Source organism: Hyla sarda, unplaced genomic scaffold (genome assembly GCF_029499605.1).
Source record: "Hyla sarda isolate aHylSar1 unplaced genomic scaffold, aHylSar1.hap1 scaffold_326, whole genome shotgun sequence".
Taxonomy (NCBI): domain Eukaryota; kingdom Metazoa; phylum Chordata; class Amphibia; order Anura; family Hylidae; genus Hyla; species Hyla sarda.
In genome coordinates, this window is record NW_026609999.1 from 294,438 (window position 1) to 307,681 (window position 13,244).

General features: G+C 48.8%; 1 protein-coding gene across 5 annotated transcripts in view; it reads left to right on the plus strand.

Moving 5' to 3' along the window:
* FGF11 (fibroblast growth factor 11) overlaps positions 1 to 13,244 on the plus strand; it is a 68,906-nt gene that overhangs the window by 36,918 nt on the left and 18,744 nt on the right. For all 5 annotated transcript variants that reach the window (XM_056553543.1, XM_056553541.1, XM_056553544.1 and 2 more), the window contains one exon: positions 1,137 to 1,240. In XM_056553543.1, coding sequence (XP_056409518.1) covers positions 1,137 to 1,240 — 104 coding nt within the window. The remainder of the gene's footprint in view (positions 1 to 1,136; positions 1,241 to 13,244) is intronic.

The following is a 13,244-nucleotide window of genomic DNA, read 5'->3' on the forward strand; positions in this document are numbered from 1 at the left end:
AATGGTGCACTATGAATGCTTGCTTGACAAAATGCAGTGCGCTATCGATTTTTAAATTTCATTCACATATTGTATGCTGCCCCTACAGTTAGTTACAGCAATGGCTGCATATGTCATCATGATTATCTGAACACTGTGTACACCATTTTGAGCAATCTGCCCAAATGGGGGCAAAAATCACAAAATGGAGAACATAGAAAGTGTATCGTACCACCTGACTCCTGGCTATTAATGATACTGTGTATGTGTCACCGATCACCTGTGTAGCACCGTACATTCACTGGGCCAGGTACGAGAGCTCCCGACCTAGTGAACGTAAAGTGAGTAGCCATGCATACATACACATTGTACCCAGTGGTAGGGGTCGATGCAGGCCCGATTTAAATTGTAACCGCAATGTCAAAAATTGAGATGTGAGAAGGTCATGTGTACCAGAGATAGTGTATTCATTCAATACGTGTTTCCCTAAGGACAACCTAATTAATAAAGGAGGAGCTTCCAACAAAAATCTGTTGGCCAAGCCTTAAAGGGGTACTCCGCCCCTAGACATCTTATCCCCTATCCAAATGACACCCGCGATCTCCCTGCTGCACCTGGCATTTGTTCAGAGTGTCGGGTGCAGCATCGGAGGCTTGTGATGTCACGGCCACGCCCCCTCAATTCAAGTCTATGGGAGGGGGCGACTTGCATTGAGGGGACGTAACTGTGATGTCACAAGCGGGGCGGGACCGTGATGTCACGAGCCTTCGCCTCGCCAGTCATCCGGCACGAGACCCCCACGATCAAACATCTTAATCCCCTATCCTTTGGATAGGGGATAAGATGTCTAGGGGCGGAGTAACCCCTTAAAGACAGAGAGTCCTAAATACTGAGGGCAGCATGGTATAGACTCTCAGAGTACCTGAGCTTCACCCTACAGTGGTGAATACTCGAGGACAGGGCTCTAGTTCTTTGTAGTGGTCTGTGGATGTCTCAGATCTTTAGCTGGTTCTTATGAATATTTAATTGATCGCCTCCAAGATTCTCAGGCATCTGGGGACTTCTTATTCCTAAGATCAGCAGGATCTTTATATCCATGAACCTTCTCCTTCATCTCATCTCTGTACCTTTCTGTCTCTGTTTCCTCTCACCTCAAGCCCTCTTTAATGTGATCCCTGTGGGTCTCCGAGTTGTTGCCATCCAGAGTTCAGCCTGCGGTCAGTATGTGGCCATGAATTCCGAGGGACATCTGTACAACTCAGTGAGTAACTTTTATTTCCTCCCCTTCTGCCAATTAACAACATCTCCATCCTAAGGTGGGTCCATGTGAAGAGCTTCATATCTCAAACACTTAGGCAACCCCCGGTGTTAGTAGACTTGAAAGAGAAGTCTTGACTTTGTGTTATTAGACTGGTCTACTTGGACCATTACCATTAGTATTACATAGTTACATAGTACGGTTGAAAAAAGACATACGTCCATCAAGTTCAACCAGGGAATTGAAGGGTAGGGGTGTGGCGCGATATTGGGGAAGGGATTTTATATTTCTTCATAAGCATTAATGTTATTTTGTTCCAGGAATGTATCTAACCCTGTTTTAAAGCTGTTAATTTTTCCTGCTGTGACCAGTTCCTGAGGTAGACCATTCCATAAATTCACAGTTCTTATGGTAAAGAAGGCGTGTCTCATCTTGAGACGAAACCTTTTCTTCTCCAGATGGAGGGAGTTCCCCCTCGTCCTTTGGGGGGGGGTTTAACCTGGAACAGTTTTTCTCCATATTTTTTGTGTGGGCCATTTATATACTTATATACGTTTATCATATCCCCCCTTAAACGTCTCTTCTCAAGACTAAACAATTGTAACTCCTTTAATCGCTCCTCATAACTAAGATGTTCCATGCCCCATATTAGTTTAGTCGCGCGTCTCTGCACCCTTTCCAGCTCCACAGTGTCCCTTTTATGGACTGGTGCCCAGAACTGAACAGCATATTCCAGGTTAGGCTCTACCAATGCTTTATAAAGGGGGAGTTGTTACGCCGAGCGCTCCGGGTCCCCGCTCCTCCCCGGAGCGCTCGCAGCGTCCTCTCATTCGCAGCGCCCCGGTCAGACCTGCTGACCGGGTGCGCTGCGATATTACTCCCAGCCGGGATGCGATTCGCAACGCGGGATGCGCCCGCTCGCGATGCGCATCCCGGCTCCCGTACCTGACCCGTTCCCCGTTTGTGTTGTCCCGGCGCGCGCGGCCCCGCTCCTTAGGGCGCACGCGCTGGGTCTCTGCTATTTAAAGGGCCACTGCGCCACTGATTGGCGCAGCAGGCCTAATCAGTGTCATCACCTGTGCACTCCCTACTTATACCTCACTTCCCCTGCACTCCCTCGCCGGATCTTGTTGCCATTGTGCCAGTGAAAGCGTTTCCTTGTGTGTTCCTAGCCTGTGTTCCAGACCTCCTGCTGTTGCCCCTGACTACGATCCTTGCTGCCTGCCCTGACCTTCTGCTACGTCCGACCTTGCTCTTGTCTACTCCCTTGTACCGCGCTTATCTCAGCAGTCAGATAGGTTGAGCCGTTGCTGGTGGATACGACCTGGTTGCTACCGCCGCTGCAAGACCATCCCGCTTTGCGGCGGGCTCTGATGAATACCAGTAGCAACTAGAACCGGTCCACCAACACGGTCCACGCCAATCCCTCTCTGGCACAGAGGATCCACCTCCAGCCAGCCGAATCATGACAGTAGATCCAGCCATGGATCCCGCTGAGGTCCCGCTGCCAGTTGTCGCCGACCTCACCACGGTGGTCGCCCAGCAGTCGCAACAGACAGCGCAACAAGGCCACCAGCTGTCTCAACTGACCGTGATGCTACAGCAGCTACTACCACAGCTTCAGCAATCATCTCCTCCGCCAGCTCCTGCACCTCCTCCGCAGCGAGTGGCCGCTTCCAGCCTCCGATTATCCTTGCCGGAAAAATTTGATGGGGACTCTAAGTTTTGCCGTGGTTTTCTTTCACAATGTTCCCTGCATTTGGAGATGATGTCGTACCAGTTTCCAACTGAAAAGTCTAAGGTGGCTTTCGTAGTCAGCCTTCTGTCTGGGAAAGCCCTGTCATGGGCCACACCGCTCTGGGACCGCAATGACCCTGTCACTGCCTCTGTACACTCCTTCTTCACGGAGATTCGAAGTGTCTTTGAGGAACCTGCCCGAGCCTCTTCTGCCGAGACTGCCCTGCTGAACCTGGTTCAGGGTAATTCTTCTGTTGGCGAGTACACCATCCAATTCCGTACTCTTGCCTCCGAATTATCCTGGAATAACGAGGCCCTCTGCGCGACCTTTAAAAAAGACCTATCCAGTAACATTAAAGATGTGCTGGCCGTACGAGAAATTCCTGCTAACCTGCATGAACTTATTCATCTTGCCACCCGTATTGACATGCGTTTTTCCGAAAGGTGTCAGGAGCACCGCCAGGATATGGACTTTGTTCGCACGAGGCGGTTTCTCTCCCCGGCTCCTCTCTCCTCTGGTCCTCTGCAATCCGTTCCTGTGCCTCCCGCCGTGGAGGCTATGCAAGTTGACCGGTCTCGCTTGACACCTCAAGAGAGGACACAACGCCGCATAGAGAACCTTTGCCTGTACTGTGCCGGTACCGAACATTTCTTGAAGGATTGTCCTATCCGTCCTCCTCGCCAGGAAAGACGCACGCTGACTCTGCACAAAGGTGAGACAGCTCTTGATGTGAACTCTGCTTCTCCACGCCTTACTGTGCCTGTGCGGATGTCTTCTTCTACCTTCTCCTTCTCTGCTATGGCCTTCTTGGATTCCGGATCTGCAGGAAATTTTATTTTGGCCTCTCTCATCAACAGGTTCAACATCCCGGTGACCAGTCTCGCCAGACCCCTCTACATCAACTCTGTTAACAATGAAAGATTGGACTGTACCGTGCGTTACCGCACGGGACCTCTCCTAATGTGCATCGGACCCCATCACGAAAAAATTGAATTTTTGGTCCTCTCCAACTGCACTTCAGAAATTCTTCTTGGATTACCGTGGCTTCAACGCCATTCCCCAACCCTTGATTGGACCACAGGGGAAATCAAGAACTGGGGTACTTCTTGCCACAAGGACTGTCTTAAACCGGCTCCCAGTACTCACAGTCGTGACCCTGTTGTTCCCCCGGTATCTGGTCTTCCTAAGGCCTATCTGGACTATGCTGATGTTTTCTGCAAAAAACAAGCAGAGACTTTGCCTCCTCACAGGCCTTATGACTGTCCTATTGACCTCCTCCCGGGTACTACTCCACCCCGGGGCAGAATCTATCCTCTGTCTGCTCCGGAAACCCAAGCCATGTCGGAGTACATCCAGGAGAATTTAAAAAAGGGGTTTATCCGCAAGTCCTCCTCTCCTGCCGGAGCTGGATTTTTTTTTGTCTCCAAAAAAGATGGCTCCCTACGCCCTTGCATTGATTACCGCGGACTTAATAAAATCACGGTAAAAAAACGCTACCCCTTACCTCTTATCTCGGAACTCTTTGACCGCCTACGAGGCGCCCACATCTTTACCAAGCTGGACTTAAGAGGTGCTTATAATCTCATCCGCATCAGGGAGGGGGACGAGTGGAAGACTGCATTTAACACCAGAGATGGACACTTTGAGTATCTGGTCATGCCCTTTGGCCTGTGCAACGCCCCTGCCGTCTTCCAAGACTTTGTTAATGAAATTTTTCGTGATCTTCTATATACCTGTGTTGTGGTTTACCTGGACGATATTCTGATTTTTTCTGCCAACTTAGAAGAACACCGCCAGCATGTCCGCATGGTTCTTCAGAGACTTCGGGACAATCAACTTTATGCCAAAATGGAAAAATGTGTCTTTGAATGTCAGTCTCTTCCTTTCCTAGGATACTTAGTCTCTGGCCAGGGACTACAAATGGACCCAGATAAACTATCTGCTGTATTAGATTGGCCACGCCCCTCCGGACTCCGTGCTATCCAACGTTTTTTGGGGTTCGCCAATTATTACAGACAATTTATTCCACACTTTTCCACTATTGTGGCTCCTATCGTGGCTCTAACCAAGAAAAATGCCAATCCTAAGTCCTGGTCTCCTCAAGCGGAAGACGCATTTAAACATCTCAAGTCTGCCTTTTCTTCTGCTCCCGTACTCTCCAGACCTGACCCATCTAAACCCTTCTTATTGGAGGTAGACGCCTCCTCGGTGGGAGCTGGAGCAGTTCTTCTACAAAAAAATTCTTCCGGGCATGCTGTTACTTGTGGGTTTTTTTCTAGGACCTTCTCTCTGGCGGAGAAAAACTACTCCATTGGTGATCGAGAACTACTGGCCATAAAATTGGCGCTTGAGGAATGGAGGCACCTGCTGGAGGGATCCAAATATCCAGTTATTATATACACTGATCACAAGAATCTCTCTTATCTCCAGTCTGCCCAACGACTGAACCCTCGCCAGGCTAGGTGGTCGTTGTTCTTTGCCCGTTTTAACTTTGAAATCCATTTTCGCCCTGCTGACAAGAACATTAGGGCCGATGCCCTCTCTCGTTCTTCAGATGCCTCTGAAGTGGAAGCCTCTCCGCAACACATCATTCCTCCGGACTGTCTGATCTCCACTTCTCCAGCTTCCATCAGACAAACTCCTCCAGGGAAGACCTTCGTTTCTCCACGCCAGCGCCTCGGCATTCTCAAGTGGGGACACTCCTCCCACCTCGCAGGCCATGCGGGCATCAAAAAATCCTTTCAACTCATCTCTCGATTTTATTGGTGGCCTACTCTGGAGACTGATGTTGTTGATTTCGTGCGGGCTTGTACTGTCTGTGCACGGGATAAGACTCCTCGCCAGAAGCCTGCTGGTCTCCTTCATCCTCTGCCTGTTCCTGAACAACCTTGGTCACAGATTGGTATGGACTTTATTACGGACTTGCCCTTATCCCGTTGCAACACAGTTGTTTGGGTGGTCGTTGATCGATTTTCCAAGATGGCACATTTTATCCCTCTTCCTGGCCTTCCTTCAGCGCCTCAGTTGGCAAAGCAATTTTTTATACACATTTTTCGCCTTCACGGTTTGCCCACGCATATCGTCTCGGATAGAGGCGTCCAATTTGTGTCTAAATTCTGGAGGGCCCTCTGTAAGCAGCTCAAGATCAAATTAAACTTCTCTTCTTCTTATCATCCCCAATCCAATGGGCAAGTAGAAAGAATTAATCAGGTCCTGGGTGACTATTTACGACATTTTGTTTCCTCCCGCCAGGATGACTGGGCAGATCTTCTACCATGGGCCGAATTCTCATACAACTTCAGAGTCTCCGAATCTTCTGCTAAATCCCCATTTTTCGTGGTGTACGGTCGTCACCCTCTTCCTCCCCTCCCCACTCCCATGCCCTCTGGTTTGCCCGCTGTTGATGAAGTGACTCGAGATCTTTCCACCATATGGAAAGAAACCCAAAATTCTCTTTTACAGGCTTCATCCCGGATGAAAAAATTTGCTGATAAAAAAAGAAGAACTCCCCCCATTTTTGCTCCCGGAGACAAGGTATGGCTCTTCGCTAAGTATGTCCGCTTTCGTGTCCCCAGTTATAAACTGGGACCACGCTATCTTGGTCCTTTCAAAATCTTGTGCCAGATCAACCCTGTCTCTTACAAACTCCTTCTTCCTCCTTCTCTCCGTATTCCCAATGCCTTCCATGTCTCTCTCCTTAAACCACTCATCCTTAACCACTTCTCTCCCAAAGTTGTTTCTCCCACTCCTGTTTCCGGTTCGTCTGACGTCTTCTCGGTGAAGGAGATTCTAGCATCCAAGACAGTCAGAGGTAAAAGATTCTTCTTGGTTGACTGGGAGAATTGTGGCCCAGAAGAGAGATCTTGGGAACCTGAGGACAACATCCTAGACAAAAGTCTTATCCTCAGGTTCTCAGGCTCCAAGAAGAGGGGGAGACCCAAGGAGGGGGGTACTGTTACGCCGAGCGCTCCGGGTCCCCGCTCCTCCCCGGAGCGCTCACAGCGTCCTCTCATTCGCAGCGCCCCGGTCAGACCTGCTGACCGGGTGCGCTGCGATATTACTCCCAGCCGGGATGCGATTCGCGACGCGGGATGCGCCCGCTCGCGATGCGCATCCCGGCTCCCGTACCTGACCCGTTCCCCGTCTGTGTTGTCCCGGCGCGCGCGGCCCCGCTCCTTAGGGCGTGTGCGCCGGGTGTCTGCTATTTAAAGGGCCACTGCACCACTGATTGGCGCAGCAGGCCTAATCAGTGTCATCACCTGTGCACTCCCTACTTATACCTCACTTCCCCTGCACTCCCTCGCCGGATCTTGTTGCCATTGTGCCAGTGAAAGCGTTTCCTTGTGTGTTCCTAGCCTGTGTTCCAGACCTCCTGCCATTGCCCCTGACTACGATCCTTGCTGCCTGCCCTGACCTTCTGCTACGTCCGACCTTGCTCTTGTCTACTCCCTTGTACCGCGCTTATCTCAGCAGTCAGAGAGGTTGAGCCGTTGCTGGTGGATACGACCTGGTTGCTACCGCCGTTGCAAGACCATCCCGCTTTGCGGCGGGCTCTGGTGAATACCACACAATACAGGAATATGGGTGCACTACTGTGGTAGATGTATACAATGACATTGGCTATCCCTCAACACTGATGTTAAAATTGAGACATTCGCCAGTGTATCCTTATATGAAGGACACACCAGAGCCCGCACACCAACGCCAAGGTTTCTCAAGATGGTGCGAGACCTAACGCTAATCCTACCTGTGCTTGATAAGCAAAACAGGGGCCAGTGGGCAATTACGGCAGCATTCGGTCGACTCACAACTTCCTCCCAGATACCCTCCAGCGTGACTGAGCACACATGCAAGTGTGGCACTTGTAGTCTGCTGCAGGCATCCTCCATTGTATGCATTTTTATGCTGGGGATCGCCCTTAGCAACGGACTACAAGGGCAGGATCTGCTCCCCCAGTATAAATGCACAACTGCATTTGGGGTTGAGCTCCTCCAGCCATTTGAGACCACGTTTTTTGTTGTTTGTTTAAATCTGGTGAATACCAGTAGCAACTTATAACCGGTCCACCAACACGGTCCACGCCAATCCCTCTCTAGCACAGAGGATCCACCTCCAGCCAGCCGAATCATGACAGGAGTATTATGTCCCTGTCCCTCGAGCCCATGCCTCTTTTTATACATGACAATATCCTGCCGGCCTTGGAAGCAGCAGCCTGACATTGTGCTATTCTGAAGTCTGTGATCTACAAGTCACCCAGATCCTTCTCTACCAGTGACTCTGCCAGTTTAATCCCCCCTAAGACATACGACGCTGCAGGTTATTAGTATACACAGCCCCCCTCTATATACACAGCCCCCCCTCTATATACACAGCCCCCCTAAGACATACGATGCTGCATGTTATTAGTACCCAGATGCATAACTTTACATTTATCCACATTGAACCTCATTTGCCAAGTGGATGCCCAGACATTTAGTCTATCCAAGTCATCTTGTAACCTATACACATCCTCTATAGACTGTACCGTGCTACAAAGCTTTGTGTCATCTGCAAAGATAGAAACAGAGCTGTTAATGCCATCCTCTATATCATTGATAAATAAATTATACAACAGCGGGTCCAGTACAGAACCTTGGGGTCACCACTAATAACCGGGGACCAATCAGAGTACGAATCATTGACCACCACTCTCTGGGTACGATCCATGAGCCTGTGTTCAATCCAGTTACAAACTAAAGTTTCCAAGCCCAAAGACCTTAACTTACCTGTCAGACAACTATGAGGGACAGTATCAAAAGCTTTAGCAAAATCCAGAAACACTCTATCCACAGCCAATCCTCTGTCAAGGCTTCTACTCACATCTTCATAAAAGCAAATTAGATTGGTTTGACAATTTCTATCCTTAGTAAACCCATGCTGGCTATCACTTATAATACAATTATCCCCTATGCATTCCTGTATGTAATCCCTTATAAGTCCTTCAAACAATTTACCCACAATGCACGTTAGACTTACCAGTCTATAGTTTCCTGGGGAAGACCTAGAGCCCTTTTTGAAGATTGGCACCACATTCGCCTTGCACCAGTCCCTTGGCACAAAACCAGACACCAGTGAATCTCTAAATATCATGAACAGGGGTACAGATATTACTGAACTTACCTCTCTAAGAACTCTTGGGTGCAATCCATCTGGCCCTGGAGATTTGCTTACATTTATATTACTTAACTTACCTTGTACCATTTCTACATTAAGTCAGTTCAGTACATTACATGATGTGTTACCAGCACTGACCTGTACATGATGTGTTACCAGCACTGACCTGTCCAATGTGAGATCCTTTTTCCCTAGTATATACAGAACTAAAGAACCCATTCAGTAGCTCCGCCTTCTCTTTATCGCCTGTGACAACCTCCCCATTATCATTATTAAGGGGTCCTACATGCTCTGTCCTCGTTTTTTTTTTGCATTGATATATCTAAAAAAATATTTAGGATTAGTTTAGTTTTGCTTTCTTTGGCCACTTGTCTCTTATTGTGAATTTTTTGCTGTTTTTATTACATTTTTACAGATTTTATTAAGCTCCTTGTACTGTTTAAATGTTATAGCTGACCCATCAGATTAGAATTCTTTGAAGGCTATTTTTTTGTTGTTTATTGCTCTTTTAACCTCATTTGTCAGCCATGTAGGATTTAGTTTTAATGGTTTATATTTGTTCCCCTTTGTTATATATTTAGCTGTATAGTTATTTAGAGTTGATTTAAAGATGTCCCATTTACCTTCTGTATCAGTATTTGAGAACCCCTCCCCCAGTCTATGTCCTGTAGTGCAGATCTCAGCCCAGAGAATTTTGCCTTTTTAATGTTATATGTTTTTGCCTTCCCCGTCTGTCTTTGTTTTCTACATTTTAAGTGAAAAGTAACTATATTGTGGTCGCTATTCCCAAGGTTTTCCCGCACAGTTACATTACCAACCAGCTCTGCGTTGTTGGAAATGATCAGATCCCACAAGGCATCACTTCTTGTTGGGTCCTCCACAAACTGGCCCAGAAAATTATCCTGCAACAAATTTAGGAATTGTCGCCCCTTTGTAGTTTTAGCCAACCCCGGACCCCAATCTATATCTGGATAGTTATAATCTCCCATTATTACCACTGTACCTGCCTGGGCGGCCTCTCTATTTGTTTATGCAGCTGACCTTCTATCTCTTCAGTGATATTAGGGGGTCTGTAGATTACACCAAATACAATTTTTTCAGTATTTCCCTCCTTTTGTAATTCTACCCACAGTGATTCCACCTCCTCAGAATCATCACACACTATGGCATCGTTCACACTGACTTTCATACCACTTCTTACATACAGACAGACTCCACCACCTTTTCTGTTCATTCTATCTTTGCGAAACAATGTAAACCCCTGCAGATTAACAGCCCAGTCATGCGAGGAGTCCAGCCATGTCTCAGTGACCCCAACTATATCACCAGCCATGTCTCAGTGACCCCAACTATATCACCAGCCATGTCTCAGTGACCCCAACTATATCACCAGCCATGTCTCAGTGACCCCAACTATATCACCAGCCATGTCTCAGTGACCCCAACTATATCACCAGCCATGTCTCAGTGACCCCAACTATATCACCAGCCATGTCTCAGTGACCCCAACTATATCACCAGCCATATCTCAGTGACCCCAACTATATCACCGGCCATGTCTCAGTGACCCCAACTATATCAATATGTTCCTCCAGTATCAAGGCCTCAAGCTCCCCCATTTTATTTGCTAGGCTTCTAGCATTTGTGAACATACACATTACCTTTCCATCCTTTATTTTGTTGGGGTTAATGGGATTCAAGGGTGTAAGTTTTATTTTCCTATAAACCCTATTCCTATTAACTGTTCTAACACCTCCCTCCGCTCCACCCACAGGTACATTTATAATTCCCACCTCTATCTACACTATCTTCCCCCTCATTGCTGTAGGTTCCCTCCCCCCAAGTCCCTAGTTTAAACACTCCTCTACCCTTCTAGCCATCTTCTCCCCAAGCACAGCTGCACCCTCCCCATTGAGGTGCAGCCCGTCCCTACGGTAGAGCCGGTAACCGACAGCGAAGTCAGCCCAGTTCTCCATGAACCCAAACCTCTCCTTCCTACACCAGCTTCTGAGCCACTTGTTTACCTCCTTGATCTCCCGCTGCCTCTCTGGTGCGGCTCGTGGTACAGGTAATATTTCAGAAAATATTACCTTGGAGGTCCTTGCCTTAAAGGAGTAGTCCAGTGGTGACTCAGTGGTTTACAACTTATCCCCTATCTTAAGGATAGGGGATAAGTTGCAGATCGCGGGGGGTCCGACCCCTGGGGCCCCCCGCGATCTCCTGTACGGAGCCCCGACAGCCCGCGGGAAGGGGGCGTGTCGACCTCCGCACGAAGCGGCGGCCGACACGCCCCCTCAATACAACTCTATGGCAGAGCCGAAGCGCTGCCTTCGGCAATCTCCGGCTCTGCCATTGAGATGTATTGAGGGGGCGTGTCGGCCGCCGCCTCGCGCGGGGGTCGACACCCGCTATCTCGGCGGAGAGCCGGGGCCCCGTACAGAGAGATCGCGGGGGGCCCCAGCGGTCGGACCCCCCGCGATCTCAAACTTATCCCCTATCCTTAGGATAGGGGATACGTTTTTCACCACTGGACTACCCCTTTAAGCTTGCGGCCTAAGTCCCTGAAATCATTTTTAAGGACACTCCACCTACCTCTTACTTTGTCATTGGTGCCAATATGTACCATGACTGCTGGGCCTCTCCAGCCCGCCCAACAACCTGTCAACCCGATCCGCGATGTGCTGAACTCAAGCGCCAGGAAGCCAACACACTGTTCGGCGATCCCGGTCTTTGTGACACATCGCCCTGTCTGTCCCCCTAATAATTGAGTCCCCCACTACCAGTACCTGTCTGGCCTACCCTGTACTCCTCCTTACTGGAGCAGACACCCCCCTGGTGGTCAGGGGCAGTATCCTGCTGCAGTTCTGCTAGCTCTGTAATGGCATCCCCCTCATCTGCCAAGCGGGCAAACTTGTTGGGGTGTGCCAGATCAGGACTAGCCTCCCTGACACTTTTTCCCCTACCCCGCTTTCTAACTGTAACCCAGCTAACTGCCTGACTGTCCTGCACCTCCGCCCCACTGTCCTCCCCACCTCTACTCCCGAGAGTGCCTGCTCAGTGAGCAGAAGACTCCTCCCCAGGTTGTCAGTGCGTCTCAATGTTGCCAGTCGCCCCTCTAGATGCAAGATCTGGGCTTCCAAATGAACAACTCGCTCACATCTCACACAGCAGTATGCACCCTCGAACTGCTGCTTAAGGATTGCATACATCGCGCAGGAACAGGGGTGTGGAAATTTAAAAAAAAAACTACTTGTCCAAGGGATTAAAGCAGAACACAATCTACTTGTCCCTCAAGAAAATCCACTTGTCCTGGTAGATAAAATAATTTCAACCAAAATAGTCTGATCCACCCCACTAGACCACCAGGGATGGATATAAGATCCTTTAGACACTGCTGTCAACTTAGACACCGGTGATCTAATGGTTTAATAGCGGCCATGGTGATCGCAGCGTGTCAGGCTATTAGTGGCGGGAGAGCTGTAGCTCCTTTTACACCCGAGGCAACCCCCCCCCCCCCCATCTGACCCCTATAACTCCAATTTTTCTATATACATCCCTGTAAGGGAGGGTAATCTTATGTGCCGTGCTCTGTAGTTTTTATTGGAACCATTTATTATCAGAACTTTTATTAGGGGCTTATTCACATATATACGCACTTTTTAAAATATTTTAATCACAATTTTTCAGTCTTCATAGGGACTTCATAGGAGTCTTTTGATTGGAAACCACAGAACAGCGCTGTGCTATGGGGGGGGGGGGGTGTTCTGCTTCACCAGTTCACATGGTGCATTTTATTTACTCTAATTTATGTGTCATTATGTTGCATTTAGTTAGTAGATAACTACAACACCCAGCGTGCCCTGATACAGCCTATGGTTCTGTGGGTGTTGCAGCATGTTGCACTGTATAGTAGTACAGTTAAGGTTATTGTGTAACATGCTGGGAGTTGTAGTTTTGGTTTGTGTCAGCTGCAGAGCCATAGGATGTGTCAGGGAATACTGGGAATTGCAGTTAGTAACTACAACACCCAGCATGCCCTGATGCAGCCTATGGCTCTGCAGCTGACCCGAACCAAAACTACAACTCCCAGCATGTTACACTTTATAGTTCTACAGT